At 50.1% G+C, this 18,942-nt stretch overlaps 1 protein-coding gene across 5 annotated transcripts in view; it reads right to left on the reverse strand.

Moving 5' to 3' along the window:
- Positions 1–18,942, reverse strand: part of ARHGAP39 (Rho GTPase activating protein 39) — a 101,294-nt gene that overhangs the window by 27,045 nt on the left and 55,307 nt on the right. For all 5 annotated transcript variants that reach the window (XM_026488806.4, XM_026488805.4, XM_057307797.1 and 2 more), the window contains one exon: positions 11,140–11,574. In XM_026488806.4, the coding sequence (XP_026344591.1) occupies positions 11,140–11,574 (435 nt within the window). The remainder of the gene's footprint in view (positions 1–11,139; positions 11,575–18,942) is intronic.

Raw genomic sequence — 18,942 nt, forward strand, 5'->3', positions numbered from 1 at the left:
TGGAGGCTCTCCCTCTCCCTCTGCGCCTCCCCCTGCTCTCTCTCTCTTAAATAAATAAATCTTAAAAAAAAAAAAAAAAAAGAAATACTCTCATGGGGATGATAAGCTTCTTAAAAGGGGTGTGTGTGTAGCACAACAGGCACTCAGTATCTGGGAAGTAAATTAGCGGGTGATTATCTTGGCAGATGTTCAAAGACGTGATCAAATTACTGTCTATTTATGGTTTAAAAACTCTCAGTAATCCAGAAGTAAAAGAAAATTTACTTAACTTGATTAAGAATACCCATATTAAATTCAAGGCCTTCATAATATTTAGTAGTAAAAGGCTGAAAGCATACTCATTAAAGTCAGAGTGAGAACACATACTCTTACCACCAGTATGTCATACTTTTGGAAATGCTAGTCAATGCAACAAGACAAGAAAAAAAAGGGAAGAGATTTAAATATTTGAAAGAGATAAAATTGTCATTAGTTGTGAACCTAGAAAAAGTAAAGGAATCAACGGAACGACTACTAAAGGTATTAGGGAGACTAATTATGTTGTATCACTTGCATCACAGCTCTTCTGTGTATTAGCAGAAACTTGTTAGGAACAAAGTTCACCTTCATCACAGCAATGACAATCACAGAAATAAAATAAAAGTCCAGGCATAAATTAAAAAGGAGTATGTTAGATGCATATGAATAAAACTATAAATTTTTATTAAGGTACATAGAGGAATCTGAATACATACAAGATTCCTTGGACAGGAAAACCCAATAATTACAAAGATATAACTTCAAAATTGGTTAATACACTTAATGTAATTCTAATAACACTTCCAATAGGAAGGAATGTTTTTAGAACTTAGAGTGTTTGGAAAGTTAACTCAAAAAAATGAACAAGAAAGAATAACTAAGAAAAGTTCAGAAATTGTAATGGGAGAGATAATTTTTACCATTAGATACTTAGCAAGTACACTGGAAACAAATCACATGTCTAGCAATGGGAGCTCACATTCACTCAGTATTGTTCGTACCGAGAAAGAGAATGCTTGTGGAAATACTGTTGTAGTATTTTTCCTTTTTAAAAGATTTTATTTATTTATTTGAGAGAGAGAGAGAGGGAGAGAGAGGGAGAGAGGGAGAGAGAGGGAGAGAGGGAGAGAGAGGGAGAGAGGGAGAGAGGGAAAGAGGGAGGGGAAGAGAGAACATGAGCAGGGGGAGGGGTAGAGGAAGAAGCAGATGTAGGACTTGATCCCAGGACCCTGGGACCATGACCTGAGCCGAAGGCCTATGCATAACTGACTGAGCCACCCAGGCACCCCTGTTGTAGTATTTTCAAAACTACAAAGGTAAACGCCAGAAAACTGAGATGGTATTTAGTGGGTTTCAAAATTTTTCTTCTATGTAACTATACGTGCATTGCTTCTCTAATAAAAATGTTATTTTAAAAGTTGAATAAATGAATGGCTAATGTTAGCACTGGCTGGTGGTCAGTGTTTCCTAACACATAACCATGCTACAGAACAAACAGCTAGAAACATGAAAAACGATGTATTACGCCAACGCATCTGTAGGATACCTACATGTACACCTACATCAGTTCGTGCATCCCTCCTCCTCCTGGCTGGCCACCAAAAGATGACAGAGGTCCTGCAGATCTGGGAGCACCTGGCTGTAGACCAGAGTTGCAGCCACAACCCTGTACATTCCCTATGTTCACAGTGGCTTTGTCATGTGTACCCAGGCCAGGCTGGTACACAGTTCTTTCTTCAAAGCCAAAACCAACAGTTTTTCCACCACGAGATTGCCACCTTCACCTCCTGGAGGTACTCCTTTTGAATTCTATGCTGTCACAGTCCCCTGGGCCCTCAGGGGCCCTGACACTTCCTTCTATTTCCAACTCCAGCCACCAGGCCTAGGACTGTCACCTCTCCTCCAGACTGCTGCCAATCCACTGATGAACCCACTCCATGCTGGGCCTGGGCTGGGGGCAGGGATACAAGGTAGGTGAGGCAGACCCGCTTCTGCTGCCAGAGCTCACACTCCGTGTGGGGGCCCACAGGGAACAAACCAGAGCTTCAGGCAGCTGCAGGAACAAGACAGGGAGCAAGCCCAGGGAGGGAGGTCAGGAACAGCTCTCTGAGAGGGGCGTTTGGGCAGCGAACAGAGCAAATCGGAGAGTAGACAGAGCGACCTCAAGGGGGATGAACCTGGCACCTCCCAGGACAGAAATGAGGCCTCTGTGCTAAGGTGCAGTGAGCGGCAAGGGAGGTGCAAGGGGGAGTGGTGCTGGAGGCAGGTAACACAGGGCCCTCTAGGTGGGCCACATGGAGAGCCTGCCAAACTACAGCCCCTGGGCCAAGTCCAGCCTGCTAAGTATGTTGTTCAGCCTGTTTCATGGGCAAAGAATAGCTTTTATTTATTTTTAAGATTATTTATTTATTTGACAGAGAGACAGCGAGAGAGGGAGCACAAGCAGAGGGAGTGGGAGAGGAAGAAGCAGGCTTCCCGCTGAGCAGGGAGCCCGATGCGGGGCTCGATCCCAGGACCCTGGGATCACACCCTGAGCCAAAGGCATATGCTTAACGGCTGAGCCACCCAGGCGCCCCAAAGAATGGCTTTTATATTTAAAAAAAATGTTGGGGGGCGCCTGGGTGGCTCTGCGGGACACTCAGTTATGTAAACAGTGGTGCCAACTGCAGGCTTCACCTGCTCTCCTGGACTTTGCTAGAAACAGAAGCTAAACATCCTGGCACACCCTACCACACAGCGGCTCAACGGTAGAAACAGTTCACTGCCATTTTCTTAAACTCTGTGCTGAGACTGAGATTTTCTGAATGTGAAAAACCTCTCTGAACCACTATGATCAAACACTGAATGACTGAATGTATGTGTGGTTGGTTTTTTTTTTGGGGGGGGGACAGATTTTATATTTGTTAATGAATTCAAACTAAAATGATAAGGCAAACATCATTTATATGTGAAACTTAGACTGCGGTAAAGTCATTTTGATGACAACCAATGTCTGAGTCACAAACAACATCAACTTGCTTCATCTATGTCCCATGCTGTCAAAAGTTAAAGTAAGAAGCAAGATCTCCATTCCCACAAATTTGCAGCAGATACATTTTCCAAGATCAACCTGTAGTTCCAGCAGGGCTTTCAGACCTCGACGCACGTGCCAGTGCAGGAGGAATTCCCGAGGAGATTTCATCTCACCTTAGGTAGGGTTAGTCATCTGCAGTGTCATGCATGCTAAAAGGCAAATATCAAGGGGAAAAGCTAAGAGAATTTGTAAATGCCTTCCAAGTGATGCTCATGGACCGATAATCAGTACTTAGCAGTACCTATCTGTGCAAGAAGACACTTTCAAAGACAAAATACGTACGATCTCATCATAAGCCTCAACAGATAAACATCTACAACCGCTGTGGAGGATGGTGCAGAGCAACTGCCTTTGATTCCTCAGAGCAGCCCTGCTGGCCTTCCTGCTGTTCCCTAAGCACATCAAGAGCTCTCCCTGCTCAGGACTTTTGCACTAGTGCTTCCTCCGCAGGAACGGCCTCCCCTCGGATCTGACACAGTATGACTCACAGGACTCACGGTCCTGTGGACGAGGAACTGTAAGTGAGGAGAAAATTTAATCAATCAAAGCCGACACAGAATTGACAGATGATGGAATTACTAACAAGAACATTAGGAGTTATTGAACTGTATTCCATATGTTCAAAAGCTAAAAAAAAAAAAAAAAAAAAAAAGCCTGAATATGTTGAGAGAAGGAATATATAAAAAGACTCCAATCTAAGTTCTAGAGAAGAACAGGACAATGTCTGAAATGGAGAATGCACTGGAAGGCTTAGCAGCAGGACAGGCATTGCGGAAGGACTAGCAAACTTGGAAGCACACAGAGAAAATGAAGATTAAAAAGAAAGAAGGAAAATCCAGGAGCATCAGCAAGCTGCAGCCTACTCTACATGCGACCGGAGCCCTGTGGGGTTGGACCAAAAAAATACTTGAAAAAAAAAAAATAACTGAAATTTCCCAAACTTGATGAAAACTATAACCCTATAGGTCCAAGAAGCTCCATGAACCTCGAGTGAGAAATGTGAAGACAACTTTAAGGTAAATCATGCATGTATTGTTTGTAATCAGCAATATAGAGAAAATCTTAAAAGCAGAGCACAAGGACATACTCTGTACAGAGACACAAAGTGAGGATGAGAACAGACCTCTCGCCAGAAGTAACGCAGCCCAGGAGGGCGGCACGGCAAGATGGGAACACCGGTCCATCAGCATTCGAGACCCGGCAGAAACATACTTCACACACACACACACAGGAAATACTTTTCAAAAATACAAAAGTGAAAGAAGGTGTTCGCAGCAGACTCGCGTAACCAGCAATATTCCAGCAGAGGGAAGCCCACTCAGGAAAACCCACCCCAGAAACGAAGAGTACTGTAAACAGTAACTATACATTAATATGAGAAATGTGTTCCTTTTATTGACATCTCTTTAAAAGATAACTGGCTGCTTAAGGCAAAAATAACAACAGTGTATCAAGAGGTTTACCTGGGACGCACCAGGAGGAAGCCTGGAGTGTGCTGCTGAGTGCTCACGCCACAGGTGTGGTGTGTGTTACTGCCTGAACATCCGCTCTGATCAGTTAGTACACACTGTAACCCAGAACAACAGCTAGAAACACAGCAGAGAGCAAAAAACAACATAGCATGGAGATAAAGTTGAGTGAAAAAAAGGCTCAACTAACCCGAAAGAAGAAAAAAGAACAAAGAGCAGATGGGACCATAACAAAAACAGCTCGACAAAAGGTTTCAACCTCACTGTACAAATCATTCCATTAAATGTGAGTGGTCTAAGTCTCCCAGTTAAAAGGCAGAGACAGAATGGACAAAAAAAAAAAAAAAAAAAAAAAAAACAGGACCCAGTAACATGCTACCTATAAAAAAATCACAATAAAAGCATACAAATAGGTTAAAAGTAAAGATGGGAAAAAGAGGTACCATGTTAACACTTCAAAAGAAACCTGTATTAATATTAGCAGATTTTAGAGCAAAAAATACTAGTAGACATCAAGAGAGCCATTTCATGAAGATAAAGGGATCAATTCATCAAGAGGACACAACGACATGTCTATGCACCGCAATGCGGGGTAAACAGCACACGTGGGCGTTAACTGTGAGAAAACATTTAAACCGTTCACACACACACACACACACACACACACACACACACACACACACTGTATGTCAACAGACACAGTGAAGAAGATCAATAAGCATCACCTGGGGTCACAGAGGCTACACCGTGAGCCTCCTGCCATAAAAGGACAACATCTCATCCTGAACCGAGTAATAAAACCCACACTGTGCTGCTCTGGAGAGTCCTAACCAGAGCTAACTGGGAAGCTGAAAAAAGAAGGCAAAACTACAAATACGAACAAGTAAACAGGAAGGGTTCAGAGCAAAACTAGCGCATTGCACAAAGGGGATGATGTCCTTTTCTGATGACAAAGGGCGTTATTTCGAGTCGTTTTTGTTCCCTGTTGGCTCAGTGAATACTTCCTACTTTGTGTTGCCTCATGTTTGGCTGCTATTGTTACAGAGAAATATTGGACTGCCTTCCTCTTTGCTTTTGCCTTTTACTAGATTAAGTAGGTTTGGTTTTATTTTCGTAGGGTTTTTCTTCATTGGTTGCACTTAAAACGTTTGTGGGTGTGTGTGACTTATATTCACTCAGCAACAAGGAACATAAATGGCTGCGAACTAACTGCAGACCTCTCGAGTGGCCCTGCACTCACGGGAACGAGCTCCCTGACAGAGGGTGAGCACTCCTCAAAATGCAAGTCAACGGATCCAATGAAAATGCTGCTTGCATTTTCTGGAGCACTTCCGTGATGGACGGGAGGCACACAACCAGCGAAGACAGTCTTAAAGACCAAGAGGAGAAGGGGGCTCCCAGGGTTCGGGGCGCTAATGCAAGCAGATACACAGGCACCAGTGTGGCCTAGGGCAGAGGTGGGCAATTTAGGAGATGAGAAGCCCCACATCAGGCTCCTCCACTTCCCCTGCTGTGTCCCCTCTCTCGCTGGCTGTTTCTCTCTCTGTCAAATAAATAAATAAAATCTTAAAAAAAAAAATGAGATGAGAAGCAAATCCTTCCTAGCCCCCCAGGAAAGCAGCTCCAGACAGATTCAGGCCTCAATGTGAAAGTAAAACTGTAAGGTGAATGCAAGACATGTAAGGGAATATCTTTCGATCTAGGCCAAGGAAGAATTAAAAAAAAAAGATTTTATTTATTTATCTGACAGACAGAGAGAGCACAAGCAGGGGGAGCAGCAGGCAGAGGCAGGGGGAGAGGGAGAAGCAGGCTTCCTGCTGAGCAGGGAGCTCGACGTGGGGTTTGATCCCAGGACCCGGGGATCATGACCTGAGCCAAAGCAGACGCTTCACCGACTGAGCCACCCAGGTGCCCCAAGGAAAAACTTTTTGAAGAAAACATTAAAAGCATAAACCACGAGGACAAAAGACTGATAAATGTGGTTCCATCAAATTCAAGGACAAAGGGACCAGTTAGCAGTCAGGTGACAGAAGACAGGATACTCATAACATCTACAAAGAGCAATGAGGAATTGATATTAAGAACATACAAGGAACTCCTGCAAACTAACACAGAAAGTTAACCAGTAACTCCAGTGGGAAAATGAGTAAAAAAAATATAAGCAACAAATATAAAACTCAAATGGCAAACAAGCTCATGAAGAGAGAACAAGAATCAGTGGCAAAGAAGAAATGAAAATGAATGCGCCAGCGAGACACTCCCTCCCCGCCCTGCAAAGCCCAGTGCTGGGATCCTCTGGCAGCCATGAGCATAGACCCCAGGACCTCCACCCAGACCCCTGGTGGTGGAGGTGCAGGTGCAGCAGGGCCGTCCCACGGCTGGAAGAGCGGCACCCCCTGAAGAAGGCATCTAGGGACCACACCACGAAAGCACATGTGAACGGCAAGACCCATGCCAGGGGCACACGGGGGGAGCGGTGTGGGGACAACCCAAGGGGAGGGCAGCAGTGAAGAGCATGTACCTCGAAGGACACAAACATAAACTAAATCCTTTTGCTGCGTCAGTGATCTAAGTAAATAGAATGGCAATCGTCCCGCCAAACCAAAGACAGGTGTTCAGAAGTGGTGACAAGTAAACCCAACAGCTACATGTTATTTATAAGAGACGCACTCAAAGTCTAAGGAAAGGACTGTGGTTTGGGGAAAGATGTTAAGAGGCCAATACCAACCAAAGAGAAAGAGCAGTACTATGTGAATATCAAACAAGCCGACTTCAAGACAAAAATGCGAGGATAAACAGGACAACCACACGGTGACAAAAGCAGCAATTCCCAAGGAAAACGTAACAGCCTAAATTCCTGCGGAACCAGCCCACAGCTTCAACACAGAAGAAGGAGAAACAGACAATCCTACCAATTCAGGAGGAGACTCTACTTCTTCAGAAGTGCTACATCAGGCAGACAAAAAATCAGCAAGAAACTCGACTGATACAACAGATTTGATCTAACGAACATACAGAAAGCCTCAGACCTAACGAACAGTGAAAAGAAATTATTTTTTAGTCATAAAATCATTTACAAAATTCAGGATTTAAGCCACAAAGCAAATCTCAAAAACAATAACAACAATAACAACAAACACCCCCATGCTTTCTGATCAAAATGAAATTAAGTTGGCAATGAAGAACAAGACAGAAAACAACCTGTAGCTTTGGAAATTAAGACATTTCTAAGTTACAAATAAGTCAAAGAAGAAACCATAATTAAAATCAGAAAATATGTGGGTGCCTGCGTGGCTCAGTCACTTAAGCGTCAGACTCTTTGTTTCGGCTCGGGTCATGACCTCAGGGTCGTGAGATCGAGCCCTATGTTGGGCTCTCTGCTCAGTGGGGCCTTTGCTTCTCCCGCTCCTCAGCCCCTCCCCTACATGTGTGCACCTGCTCTCTCCCCCCTTTCTCTGCCCCTCCCTCACACTCACGCTCTCTCTCTCAAATAAATAAAATCTTAATGTTAGCAATCTGAATCTACTTTGAAAATTACATAGAGCAAGTATTTTAGGGATCTAAGACATATAGAATTAAATACCAATTGCAGGAATGTCCTGGGGCTGTTGTCACAAAGTGCCACAAACTGGCAGCTTCACACAACAGAAGCTCCCGCTCTCCCGCTCTGGGGAGGCCAGAAGTCCAAGCTCCAGCTGTGGGCGGGGCTCGCTCCTTCCGGAGGCTCTGGGGGACACCATCCCAGGCCTTTCTCCAGTGGCTGGTGCAGCCTCGATCCTGGGCGTCCCTGGGCTTGTGGACACATCGCTCTGTTGCCGCCTCGGTTGTCATGGGCCTTCTTGTCTCTGTTCTTACCAGGACACCAGTCCCACCTGGTGAAGGCCCACCCCACTCCAGTGTGACCTCATCACAACCTAACTGATCGTATCTGCAAGGGCCCTATTTCCAAATAAGTTCCTGTCCTGAGTGCCTGGGGGTTAGGACTTCAACATATCTTTTTTGGGGGGGACACAGTTCAACCTACAACACTGACATCAATAGACTCACAGCAAATACACTTGATAAAATGGTACATCCATTCAAAATAAAAAGCCTAACAATAGGAGGGGGACTTCCTGTGCCTGACAGGGTCACAGCAGTACAAGGACAGCAGGCCTGCAGCCTGAGCACCGGGACAAGGCCAGGCGCTGGTGCTAGATCAGCAAGAGCCCAGCAAACATGGGAGAAACAAGACTGATACGTAAGAATCAATGTGTATGTAACAGGAGCGATCAGAAGGCGGACTTTATTTTTTTTATTTTTATTTTTTTAAAGATTTATTCATCTATTATTTTTAGAGAAAGAGAGCAGGAAAGAGAGGCAGAGGGGGAGAGAAAGAGAGAGAGAGAGAGAAACTCAAGCAGACTCCATGCTGAGCGTAGAGCCTGACGCAGGGCTTGATCTCATGACCCTGAGATCACGACCTGAGCTGAAATCAAGAGGCAGACGCTTAACCGACTGTGCCACCTAGGCGCCCCAGGAGACAGGACTTTAAAAAGAGATATAAAGTAGATAAAGCACCTGGAAATAACCCTTAAAAAATATGCAAGTCCTCTGTGAGAGACGTGTTAACACACACCATCTTAACATGGCAGAAGACAATATAACAAAGATGCCCATTTCCCCCAAACTGTTCCACAAATTCAGCACAGTTCTAATCCAAAACCAAACAGGACCTCTTGTGAAAATCCTGACCCCTCATCCCCACCGAATACCCAAGGCACCCGAAGAGGACACTCCCACCCCCGTGTAGCACAGCACAGGGCAGAGAAGGGTAGCCGGCTTCTCCAGTGGGCGCCCAGAGTGGGGGCGACAGACACATCGTCAACAGAACCCTAAAACGAATCCAGCCTCTCCACCTTATTACAGAGATGAGTCAGCGACCAATAGGGCAAAGAATTCAAATCATCACGATCCAATAAAACAGAGACTCAATGTGATGAGCTGGAGGCTGTCCAAGCTGATGGACTGGGGAGCGCAGGGAGGGCCTCCTGGCAGCAGCATAGCGTGGGCCCCACAGGGAGCCGGAGGCAGAGCCCACACACCTATTTGCTTTCTCCTGGGTGCTCACCCCTGGAGCTCCCCAACCTCACCAGGGGAAGCGCCACTTTCTTGGGGCAATGCCCAAAAGTCCCCGGAGTCTCCTCTGGCCTGCCTGGCCACCACCTCTTTGGCCTCTGACCTCTGGTGTGTATTCAACGTAGGGGCCCAAGGCAGTCCACCCCAAAATGTGCCACCACGGCAAACCGATTATTTTGCATAGAAGCCACTTGGGAAACCACTGGGGCAAAGTCATCAGACCGCACTCAGTCCCCTGAAAGCTAGAGTAACCCTTCCACACGGAAAACAGCCGCCCTGTACGAAGAAGTAAAAAGAGCTTCTCACCAGCGGTAGGTGCCTGCTCGCAGAGAAAGCTGGAGAAACAGACGTGTTAACATTACCTCAGTCCGGACCCTGCTTGGAATTAGCTCCCAAAGGTCTGTTTCCTTTCTCCTGTCAATTCCTCACAAATTTATTGTCTTTTTGTCTAAAAAATATAAAAACTACCTGCCTTGGCCACTTCTTGGAGTCTGTTTCATTACTGGACCTCTGTGCATGAAATAAAACTGGTTTTTTTCCTGCTGTTAATCTGTCTTATGTCAGTTTAATTCCAAACCCAGCTGGAAGAATCTTGGGAGGAGGGAAGGAAATTTCTGCCTCTCCAGCACCAGTAACCACACTGATCTGACCCCTGTAACGTTCCCCATCTTCCCCATCCCATTTAGAAGCGCCACAGCCAGCTGTCCAGCCCCCCACAGCACCCCAAATCTGCCAGCATGCCCGCCCAACTGCGCCACATAGAACAGCATTTCCAGCTCCCACCGATGGCCAACAACTATCCGTTTCCATCCTGGGCCCCTCGGACGTCCCTTTCACGGGAGCAAAATGGACCCTCAGCACAGACCAGGTTTGATCACCTTGTGGTTTCCACTGCCCCTGAGGGAAATCCAGCCCGGCCCCACTCACCCCATCCCTACCACCCTGCCCATGCCTGGCCATTGAGGCCAATTATAGTGTCCCTCCATCCTCCCTGTTGTCTTGTCACCTCCTATCCCAGGGCATGCCGTCCTAGCACCTTCCTGACCAGCCATTCCTGCTGGACTTGGCTCCCCGAGTGCTGGGTCCCGGAGCCATGCCTGCCAGGTGTGGGCACTGGGGTGTGCAGCACCTGGGGTACAGGGTACTTTTCGGGGTCTGCCTCTGGTGGGTCCTAACAGCACATTCATGCTTCCAACAGTGGACAGAACCAAACGATCTCACGGTCACGAGGCAGAAAACCCCCAGCCCCAGGTGCTTCCTAACAGCCTGTCTGGGAAAGATGAGTACAGAGGCTGCCCAGCAGGGGGGGGCAGATCCCGGCCCTCCATGTCATCACCAACAGAGGCTCTTGCCAAATGGCAGTGAGTCTGGGGGACAAGGGTGGGAGCTGGTCCAGGCATCTGTTCGCGTGAGGTTCAGGACCAACCCAGCACACCCAGGCCGCTTGCCCACCCGCCTCACCTGCCGCTCTCTTCCTTCAGAGCCCCAAAAGTGGCCTGCCGGCTAGCCCTCCCTGAAGGCTCCTGCGCCTTCTCGCTGGCATCCAGCTCGGGCTCCAGGGAGGAGCTGGTGCTGCCCTCACGGCTGACGCTGCTGCCCCTCCCAGGGCTGTTCTCCGCCGAGGCGCGGGGTGACTCCGTGTTCTGCTTGAGGGTCTGCAGCTTGGCCAGGGGGATGATGTCGCAGTCCTGGGGCCGGTGCCACACGGTGCGCTGGGTGCTGGCGTTGTAGTAGTAGAAGCGGGACGTGTTGGGGTCAAACAGCTCCCACCACTGGTTCTCGCTGGTGCGCTTGATGCGGACGCCGGCAGGAGGGTCCCACACACACTCGCCCGTGACCAGGTTGGCATACATGCGCTCTCGGGTGCGCGGCTCGATGATCTCCACCCACTCCAGCCTGAGAAAGAGCAAGAGGAGCGTTAGCAGGGTCAGGGCGCTGGCCTCGGGGAACAAGGGGCTCCTGCAGCCTGGCCCAGGACAAGGAGGCTGGTGGGGAGCAGTAGCTGCCTCCAACCCCAGGCCCACTGCTCACCTGAGAGAACAGGTTCTGCCCATCACGTGGGGTGCCCTGCATCCCCCAGCCGCTGTGCAGGCCACCTGCTTGCGGAGTGGGATGTTTGTAGATCCTCCCACCCAAAGCAAGCCCTTACCCACATCTGCCAGCTCCAAAGGCAAGAAATCCTGTCACTTCTACAATAAAACCAAGCCCAACTGAAGTCCCATCCCTGGTCTTCTCCATGCTCATTACTGCCCAGGAGCTCTCTGGGGAGACTTGGGCCAAGCACCTCTCCACTGGCCTCTACAGCTCCCTGTCCTCAGAGGAACCTGGACACAGCCTGGCTGCATGCGGCCTGCAGGATGCCCTGGCTGCTCTCGGTCTACCTGGCCACCATGAACCACCACTGCCCATCCATCTGCAGCAGGAGTGGATGCCACCATCTTTACACTGGGCCCAGCTGAGAAGCGGCTTCTAGCCCAGCTGGGATGTGACTTGGTGCTCTGGAGCCATTTCCTCCCTGGGGCTCCCAGAGTGTCCCCCACCTCAAGGACACAGTTTCCATCACACTTAAGTTTGTTTTGTTTTAAAGATTTTATTCATTTATTTTAGAGAGAGATACAGAGAGAGAGCATGAGTCGGGGGAGGGGCAGAGGGAGAGGAAGAATACCAAGCAGGCTCCCTGCTGAGCATGGAACCCAGCGTGGGGCTCCATCTCACGACCCTGAGACCACGACCCAACACCCAACCAACCAAGTAACCCAGGCACCCCCATCCTGCTAAGTTTCTTAATGAAAACTGAAGCTCTTCAGAACAAGGCAATTTTAATGTCGACATGTCTGATATCAGGGTGTGTCTGGCTGACATCTGGCATATTCTTATTCTTCTTCCAAGTTTCCACACAAATAGCAACGCTTTAAAATACCCCAGACTGCTATGCAGTGTAGGGGTTCCATGTGTGTCGGTCCTTCTGCCGTTCTGGAACCTCTCGATGGGCACGCTCCTCGGCACCGTAGCCCCGCCCTCTGAGACCAGACCAGCTCAAGGCCAGACGCCCCAGTCCCATCACTCACTGTCCACCCCCAGCATCTCGGAGGCTCCGGGGCCTCCTTCAGGGTCAGGAAATGCTTCCGGAAGCCCATGGGGAGGGTCCCTGTCTGTGCCAGCGCCTGGGCACCCAGCACAGTGAGGCCAGGTAGAAGGACACAAAGTGGAGCCTGTCTGCAGGGAAAGCTACTCTGCAGATGAGAACTGTGGGGGCAGAGAGCTGGAGAAGTGGTGGCACGTGGAGCCACAGAGAGTGCAGGGAACGGGGGTGGGGGGCGGGCAGAGAGAGAAGGGAGCAGAGCAGGACCAGATGCAGGACCAGCCCATGGGGCTCCACAGACTCTGAGAAGGGCCTGACGGTGCAGGCAAAGTCTTAAGCAGCAGGGTTTGTGAGAGAAAGGGTGGGGAGGAGTGGGCAGACATCCATCCTGACCGGACCTCGCCTGAGAAGCCAAGGGGAGCCAGGAGCAGGCAGGGAAGGTGGTGAGGCCACAGCGTGGGCCGTTCTGTTTGACACAAGGATAAAGAGCAGCCACCTGGATGCTTGCAGAGCCATCCTGTGGGTGCCAGGCGGTGGGGAGAGTCAGGGGGTTGGGAGGAAGCCAGGTGTCCTAGGACCTCGAGCAGAGCGGCACACGAGCAAGAGGGGCTCCTACCCTAGGTTGCTGCTCCAGGGAAGGAGGAAGCCAGCAGACGGCAGGGTGAGTCCCATCCCATACCCCCCAGGACACAGGGCAACTCTCTTCCCCTCCACTGCGGCCCTCAGACCACACACCGACCTCTCCCAGGGAGGCCAGCAGGGCCTCTGCGACTGCCCTTTCCAGTCTTTAATGGACCTGGGTCACTGGATACTGCGGATCACTCCCTTTCACCTTCAAATTTTAATCTTTGTTTTGAAATGGTCTGAGGTCGTTGAGGCTGCTCTAACGGAACACGGCAGACTGGGCAGTTTACAAACAACAGACGTTTCTCGTTTGCAGTCTGGAAGCTGGATGTGGGAGTTCAAGGTGCCGGCATGCCGGGTTCTGGTGAGAACACTTCCGACTGCAGGCGACGCTCGTCACCGTGCCCTCAGACGGCAAAGAGGGGCAGCGCGCTCTCTCAGGGCATGAATCCCATCATGGGGCTGCCACCCTCAAGACCTAGTCCCCCCAAAGGCCCCGCCTCCAAATACCATCAACATGCATAACACGGGGGACACAGTCCATAACAGAGACAACTTCAGATCCAGAAAAAATTGAAGCCATGGCCTTCTGGACTCCCTATGTTACTGTCCCACAGAACATGCACGGGGATTCGGTCAGGAAGCTGTGCTCGAGCAGGCAGGAGCGTGTGGGCACGGCCACGGCAGCACCCCCACTATCCGCCGCTGCCTCTCTCCTTGTGGTGAGGACCGGCCTCTTGAGAGATGTTTCATGCACCATCCGACGTCTCGCCGGGCTCAGACACGGACGGCCCACCACTCCTGCGCTCCCTCGCCGGAGCCCTGTCCTGCGTGCTCATCCCGTCAGCAGTGGCCGCTGCGGTGGTGGCAGGAGGGCGATACAGTTTCTCCTTCCCACTTTCTCTGTTTTCCAAGTTTTTACAATGTGTTTGCACTCCATGGTGTCTTTTGGTTTTTTGGTAGAAAGTCTTGATTTTAATGTAGTTGAGTTCATACATCTTTTCTCCTGATTTCTCCTCTTTGTACCTTGTTTAAGAAATCTTCCCTACTTCTAGGTCAGAACTATTCTCTTTGAAATTGACTTGTCACAGTTTTATAGCTTTGCCTCCTATTGAAGTTGTTTCTGTATCTGGCCTTTTGTTGACTGTGTGAAATTCCATTTTCCCCACGTGGATACCCGGGCCTCTCAGGACAGTCCACACACAGCACCCTTCCCTCCACGACAGACCCGTGCCTGAGCGTGCCGCCAGCTCTGTGGGTCAGTCTGAACCTGACCAGCATCGTCGTCCTCACCGCCACAGCTGCGTACAACCTGCATTTCCGAGGTCCCCGCTCGGCTTCCTCCTTGGCGTGTCTTGGCTGTTCTCGGCTCTTGCCTTTCCCCACAAACTCTGCTGGTCTGCTGGTCTACCCCAGGGGACCCACACACACGCTCCACCCAAACCACGGAGTGCCCACTCATCTAGATCTTCTTTAAAGGGTGGTACATCTTTTCTCAGATTTATTCCCAGGCTTCATACACACACACTATTGTAAATGGTATATTTATACCTTTCAAAAATAAAACCATGATTTATGACGTATACAGAAAAATGTACAGAATAGAGAAATAAGTTTAACGAGCAATTATGATCTAACACTGGTGTAGCCATCGCTCACCAAGAGATAAAACTAGGCAGTGGCGGAGACACACCCACAGCACTGTCTCGGGCTTTAAAACTGCTTCCTTGCCTTTATAGTCTTACCATCTTTGAAGATAACCCTAAACAAATTAATTTAGGTGCGTCTTATCTTTAAATCCTATATTCACCTAATAAAACTAATTTTTTTGTGCGTTTTGTTTCTTTCACTTGCAGCCAAAACTCACTGATGCTGTCTGCCCAAGCTCCCGGCCCACAGTGCTGCAGGGTAAACCTGCAACACGGTGCTCTGTTTTGTTTCTAGTTAGTTTGTTTATGTACGTGTGTATGTATGCATGTAATCTCTACACCCAACAGGGGCTCAAACTCATGACCCCAAGATCCAGACTTTCATGCCCAGCGACAGAGCCAGCTGGGCACCTCGGTCACGTGTGTGATCAATTCTGCTGAGGGACATTTGGGTTGTTTGCCATCGGGACTACTTCTCACAACCCCGCTGTGCACACCCTTACCCACGAGCCCTGGCAGGGGCTGCGGAAGTCTGCAGAGGGGGGGCGCTGCGTCCCAGAAGTACATACCAACTGTCCAGAGGACCCCGACTTGCTCTCCCCCAAGCTGTGCACAGTAATGCTGCTGACTCCTCATTCTGGCCTGTCTGGTAGCGTTCAACTTTTGCATTGTTAACTTCAGAAATAACTTTTTGATTGTTGCTGGTAGATAGAAATAGTTTATTTTGTATATTACTTTTTAAGATTTAAAAAAATTATTTATTGGAGAGAGAAAGACACACACAGAGAGAGGGAGCTCACGAGCAGGGGAAGGGCAGAGGGAGAGGGAGAAGCAGACTCTCCACTGAGCAGGGAGCCCGATGCGAGACTACTCGATCCCAGGACCCTGAGATCACGACCTGAGCTGAACGCAGACGCCTCACTGACTGAGCCCCCCCAAGGCGTCCCATATATTACTTTTATAAGTACTCTTGCTGAATTTTCTTATTAATTCTAACAACTTAGTATGAATTCACCTGTGAATAAACAAGGAAAAGACCTCTCATCGTTTGTGTATGATATAACATAACTGTCTGTAGAAAACACAACGATTTGGCCAATTAACACAGATAACCACCTTTTCTGTGTCCGGCAGTTTTGCCAGATATACATCCAGGTGTGGGCTCACTGTCCATCACTGAAATGCAGGGTCTGGGGGACTCCTGGGTCTGAGGGTAAGCATCTTTAAACAATTCTGGAAAATTTTCCATTTCCATCTTTTCAACACCCTCCCAAGCCCCCTGCCTCCTTCTGGAACCCACACAAGATCTGCCACACACGTCATGGAGCCTGTAATGTCCCCGCTCTGTCTTGCCTGCCGCACACCTGATCACTTCTTCATTTCCTCTTTCCACTTCGTTAATTCTCTCTTCAGCTCTGTTGAACCTGCTGGTTCTTTCCCCAATTCCCACGGTCCTTCTTCAGGGCCTCCTGTTCTCTGCTCACATGTGTAACCTTCTCACAGTTCTTTTTTTTCTTTTTTTAAGATTTTATTTTTTTAAACAATTCATACTTTCTTTTTCTAAGATTTTATTTATTTGTCAGAGAGAGCGCACAAGCAGGGGCAGCAGCAGGCTGAGGGAGAAGCAGGCTGGGAGCCCAATGTGGGACTCGATCCCAGGACCCTGGAATCATGACCTGAGCCAAAGGCAGACACTTAACTGACTGAGCCACCCAGGCGCCCCAAGATTTTATTTTATTTTTTAAGTAATCTCTACACCCAACATAGGGCTTGAACTCACAACCCCGAGATCAAAGCCGCACTCCTACCGACGTCACCGGCCAGGTGCCCTGTCTCGCAGCTCTTTAACACAGATATTCTGTGTCTGATAATTCCAGTGTTGGCATCTTTATGGGCCTCTCTCTGGCGGGTCTCACTCCTGATGCCCTGTTTCCCTATGTGTTTATTCTCTGGGTCCAGCTCATCTGAGGTCCCTCTCTGTGCCTGTGACAGGACTGCTAAGCATTATTGGAAGAAACCCAGCAATGGGGAGGGTGGGCACCACGGTGTGAAGCTCTACAGGGTCCACCCCAGCCCTCACCGTGCTGTCCATGGCACACGGCAAAACGCTCAGAATGCTTTCAGGCCTCACCTCACCCTCTTTCCTCCTCTCCGTAGACATCCCATAAATGGCCTCACAGGGAACCCTGAGGGCGGAGCTCCCCCTCACTTGCGGCTTCCCCTTGAGACCCTCCATGAGCACACGATTCGCCCCTCACCCAATTCCACTCCTGTCACGTTCCCACCCTTTCACACCACAGGAGACTGGCCGGTGCCCCTGCCACAGGCCCGCAGAACTCCAAACCCCTTCCGGGAGTCACTGCTTCTCTGATTGTCACTGCCCTGAGCCTGAGCCCCTGACCATGATGTCCTGAGCACCTGGCGCAGGGACAGGCTGCACATCAGGTGGGTCCTCTCTCTCTGGAAGCCACGCCCTTCCCACCGCCCTCCACCTGCATTCCCACCTCCCTCCACCTGCAGCCAAACTGGGCCACTCTTGGGGGAGGCTATGGGGACTCACCACCCACCACGGGCCAGTCATCCTGCGGGAGGAAGAACACAGTGTCCTGGGGACAAGACAGCATGAGGAAACCAGGCAGGAGAGAACGTGCCAGAAGTGTAAGGACAGGAAGCAGGCCTGACAGCAGTGTGGTCCAGGGTGCAGCCATCCCTGGGGCCCCTTAGGTCACATGTGGCTTCTGACCACAAGCCACTGTGCAAGGCCGGTGCCTGCAAAAGGTGGGGTAAGGGTCCCCTCTTCATCTGCAGGGCTACCCCTCCCAGGACCATCCTCCATGACCATTGCTTTGCTGCTCACATGTCTGGTTCCCAACTGGCCCACAGCACGAAGCGGAACCACACCAACCCTGCTTCCCTACCCAGATGCAAATGCACGGGGCGGCCCTCTTTTCTGCCCTAAGGTATGTCTTGACCTAGCGCTGAACCCCTCACCTCTGCCCCCACTCCTTACACCTACTTGGATCACCCAGTTGGCTGCCAGCTGGCCATTCCCCTCCCTGAGGACAGAGCAAGTTCTAAACCTGTGAATTGGGTCATTCTACCTGTGCAGCTCTCGCCAGCTTGAGTCGTCCCAGGAATGGCGTGCACTCTCAGCAGACTCACAGCTCCCCCTCTCAGCTTCCTGATCTGGCTGGGCTCTCCTTACAGGACAGCCAGCTACTTGCACCTCCACCCACAGAGCCCCTTACACAGGGACCTCCTCTCTCCCACCTGGCAAATACCAGGATGCCAATGGATGGCACCCCATACTCAGAGGCCATCACTGATGTGCATGGGCCACAGAATATGAAACGGACCTGTGGAAGCTTCCAAGACAGGCTGGCTGACCAAGGGCTCTCTCTGCCCGAGGCAAGGAGGCAAGTGAAGGGCGGGGGGGCGGAGCCCCAAGAAGCTGCCTGGAGGCGGAGGCCTGGGGGCCAGGGCAGGAGCTGTTGTTGTTGCTCGAGTGAGGAGAGAAGGCACAAGAACGGCTCTGGACAGGGCTGCTTGGGCAGGGCTGACATGATCTCACTCAAGCTGATCTATAGGGAACAAAGATGGAGACTTCCGGAAGGCCAGGCAGGAGTCTGCCCCAAGGTCAAGCTGGGCGTTTCCTGGGGGCTGACACACAGCAAGACGAGAGGGAAGGGGGGCCCGAGAAGCCGGGAGAGGAGCCGGCCCACAGGGGACAGGACACAGACCCCCCAGGCCGGTGAGACACTGCTGGAGGTGGGAATGGAAGTCGGCCACGTGCTCAGTGCTGGCACTCTCTGCGTGCGGATGACGTGTGGCACCCTTGCCCCCATAGGCAGCTGACACACGGTGGGGGCATCTGCAAGGCCGAGTGTGGTCCCTGCATCCCACCTCCTC

Source organism: Ursus arctos, unplaced genomic scaffold (genome assembly GCF_023065955.2).
Source record: "Ursus arctos isolate Adak ecotype North America unplaced genomic scaffold, UrsArc2.0 scaffold_6, whole genome shotgun sequence".
NCBI lineage: Eukaryota > Metazoa > Chordata > Mammalia > Carnivora > Ursidae > Ursus > Ursus arctos.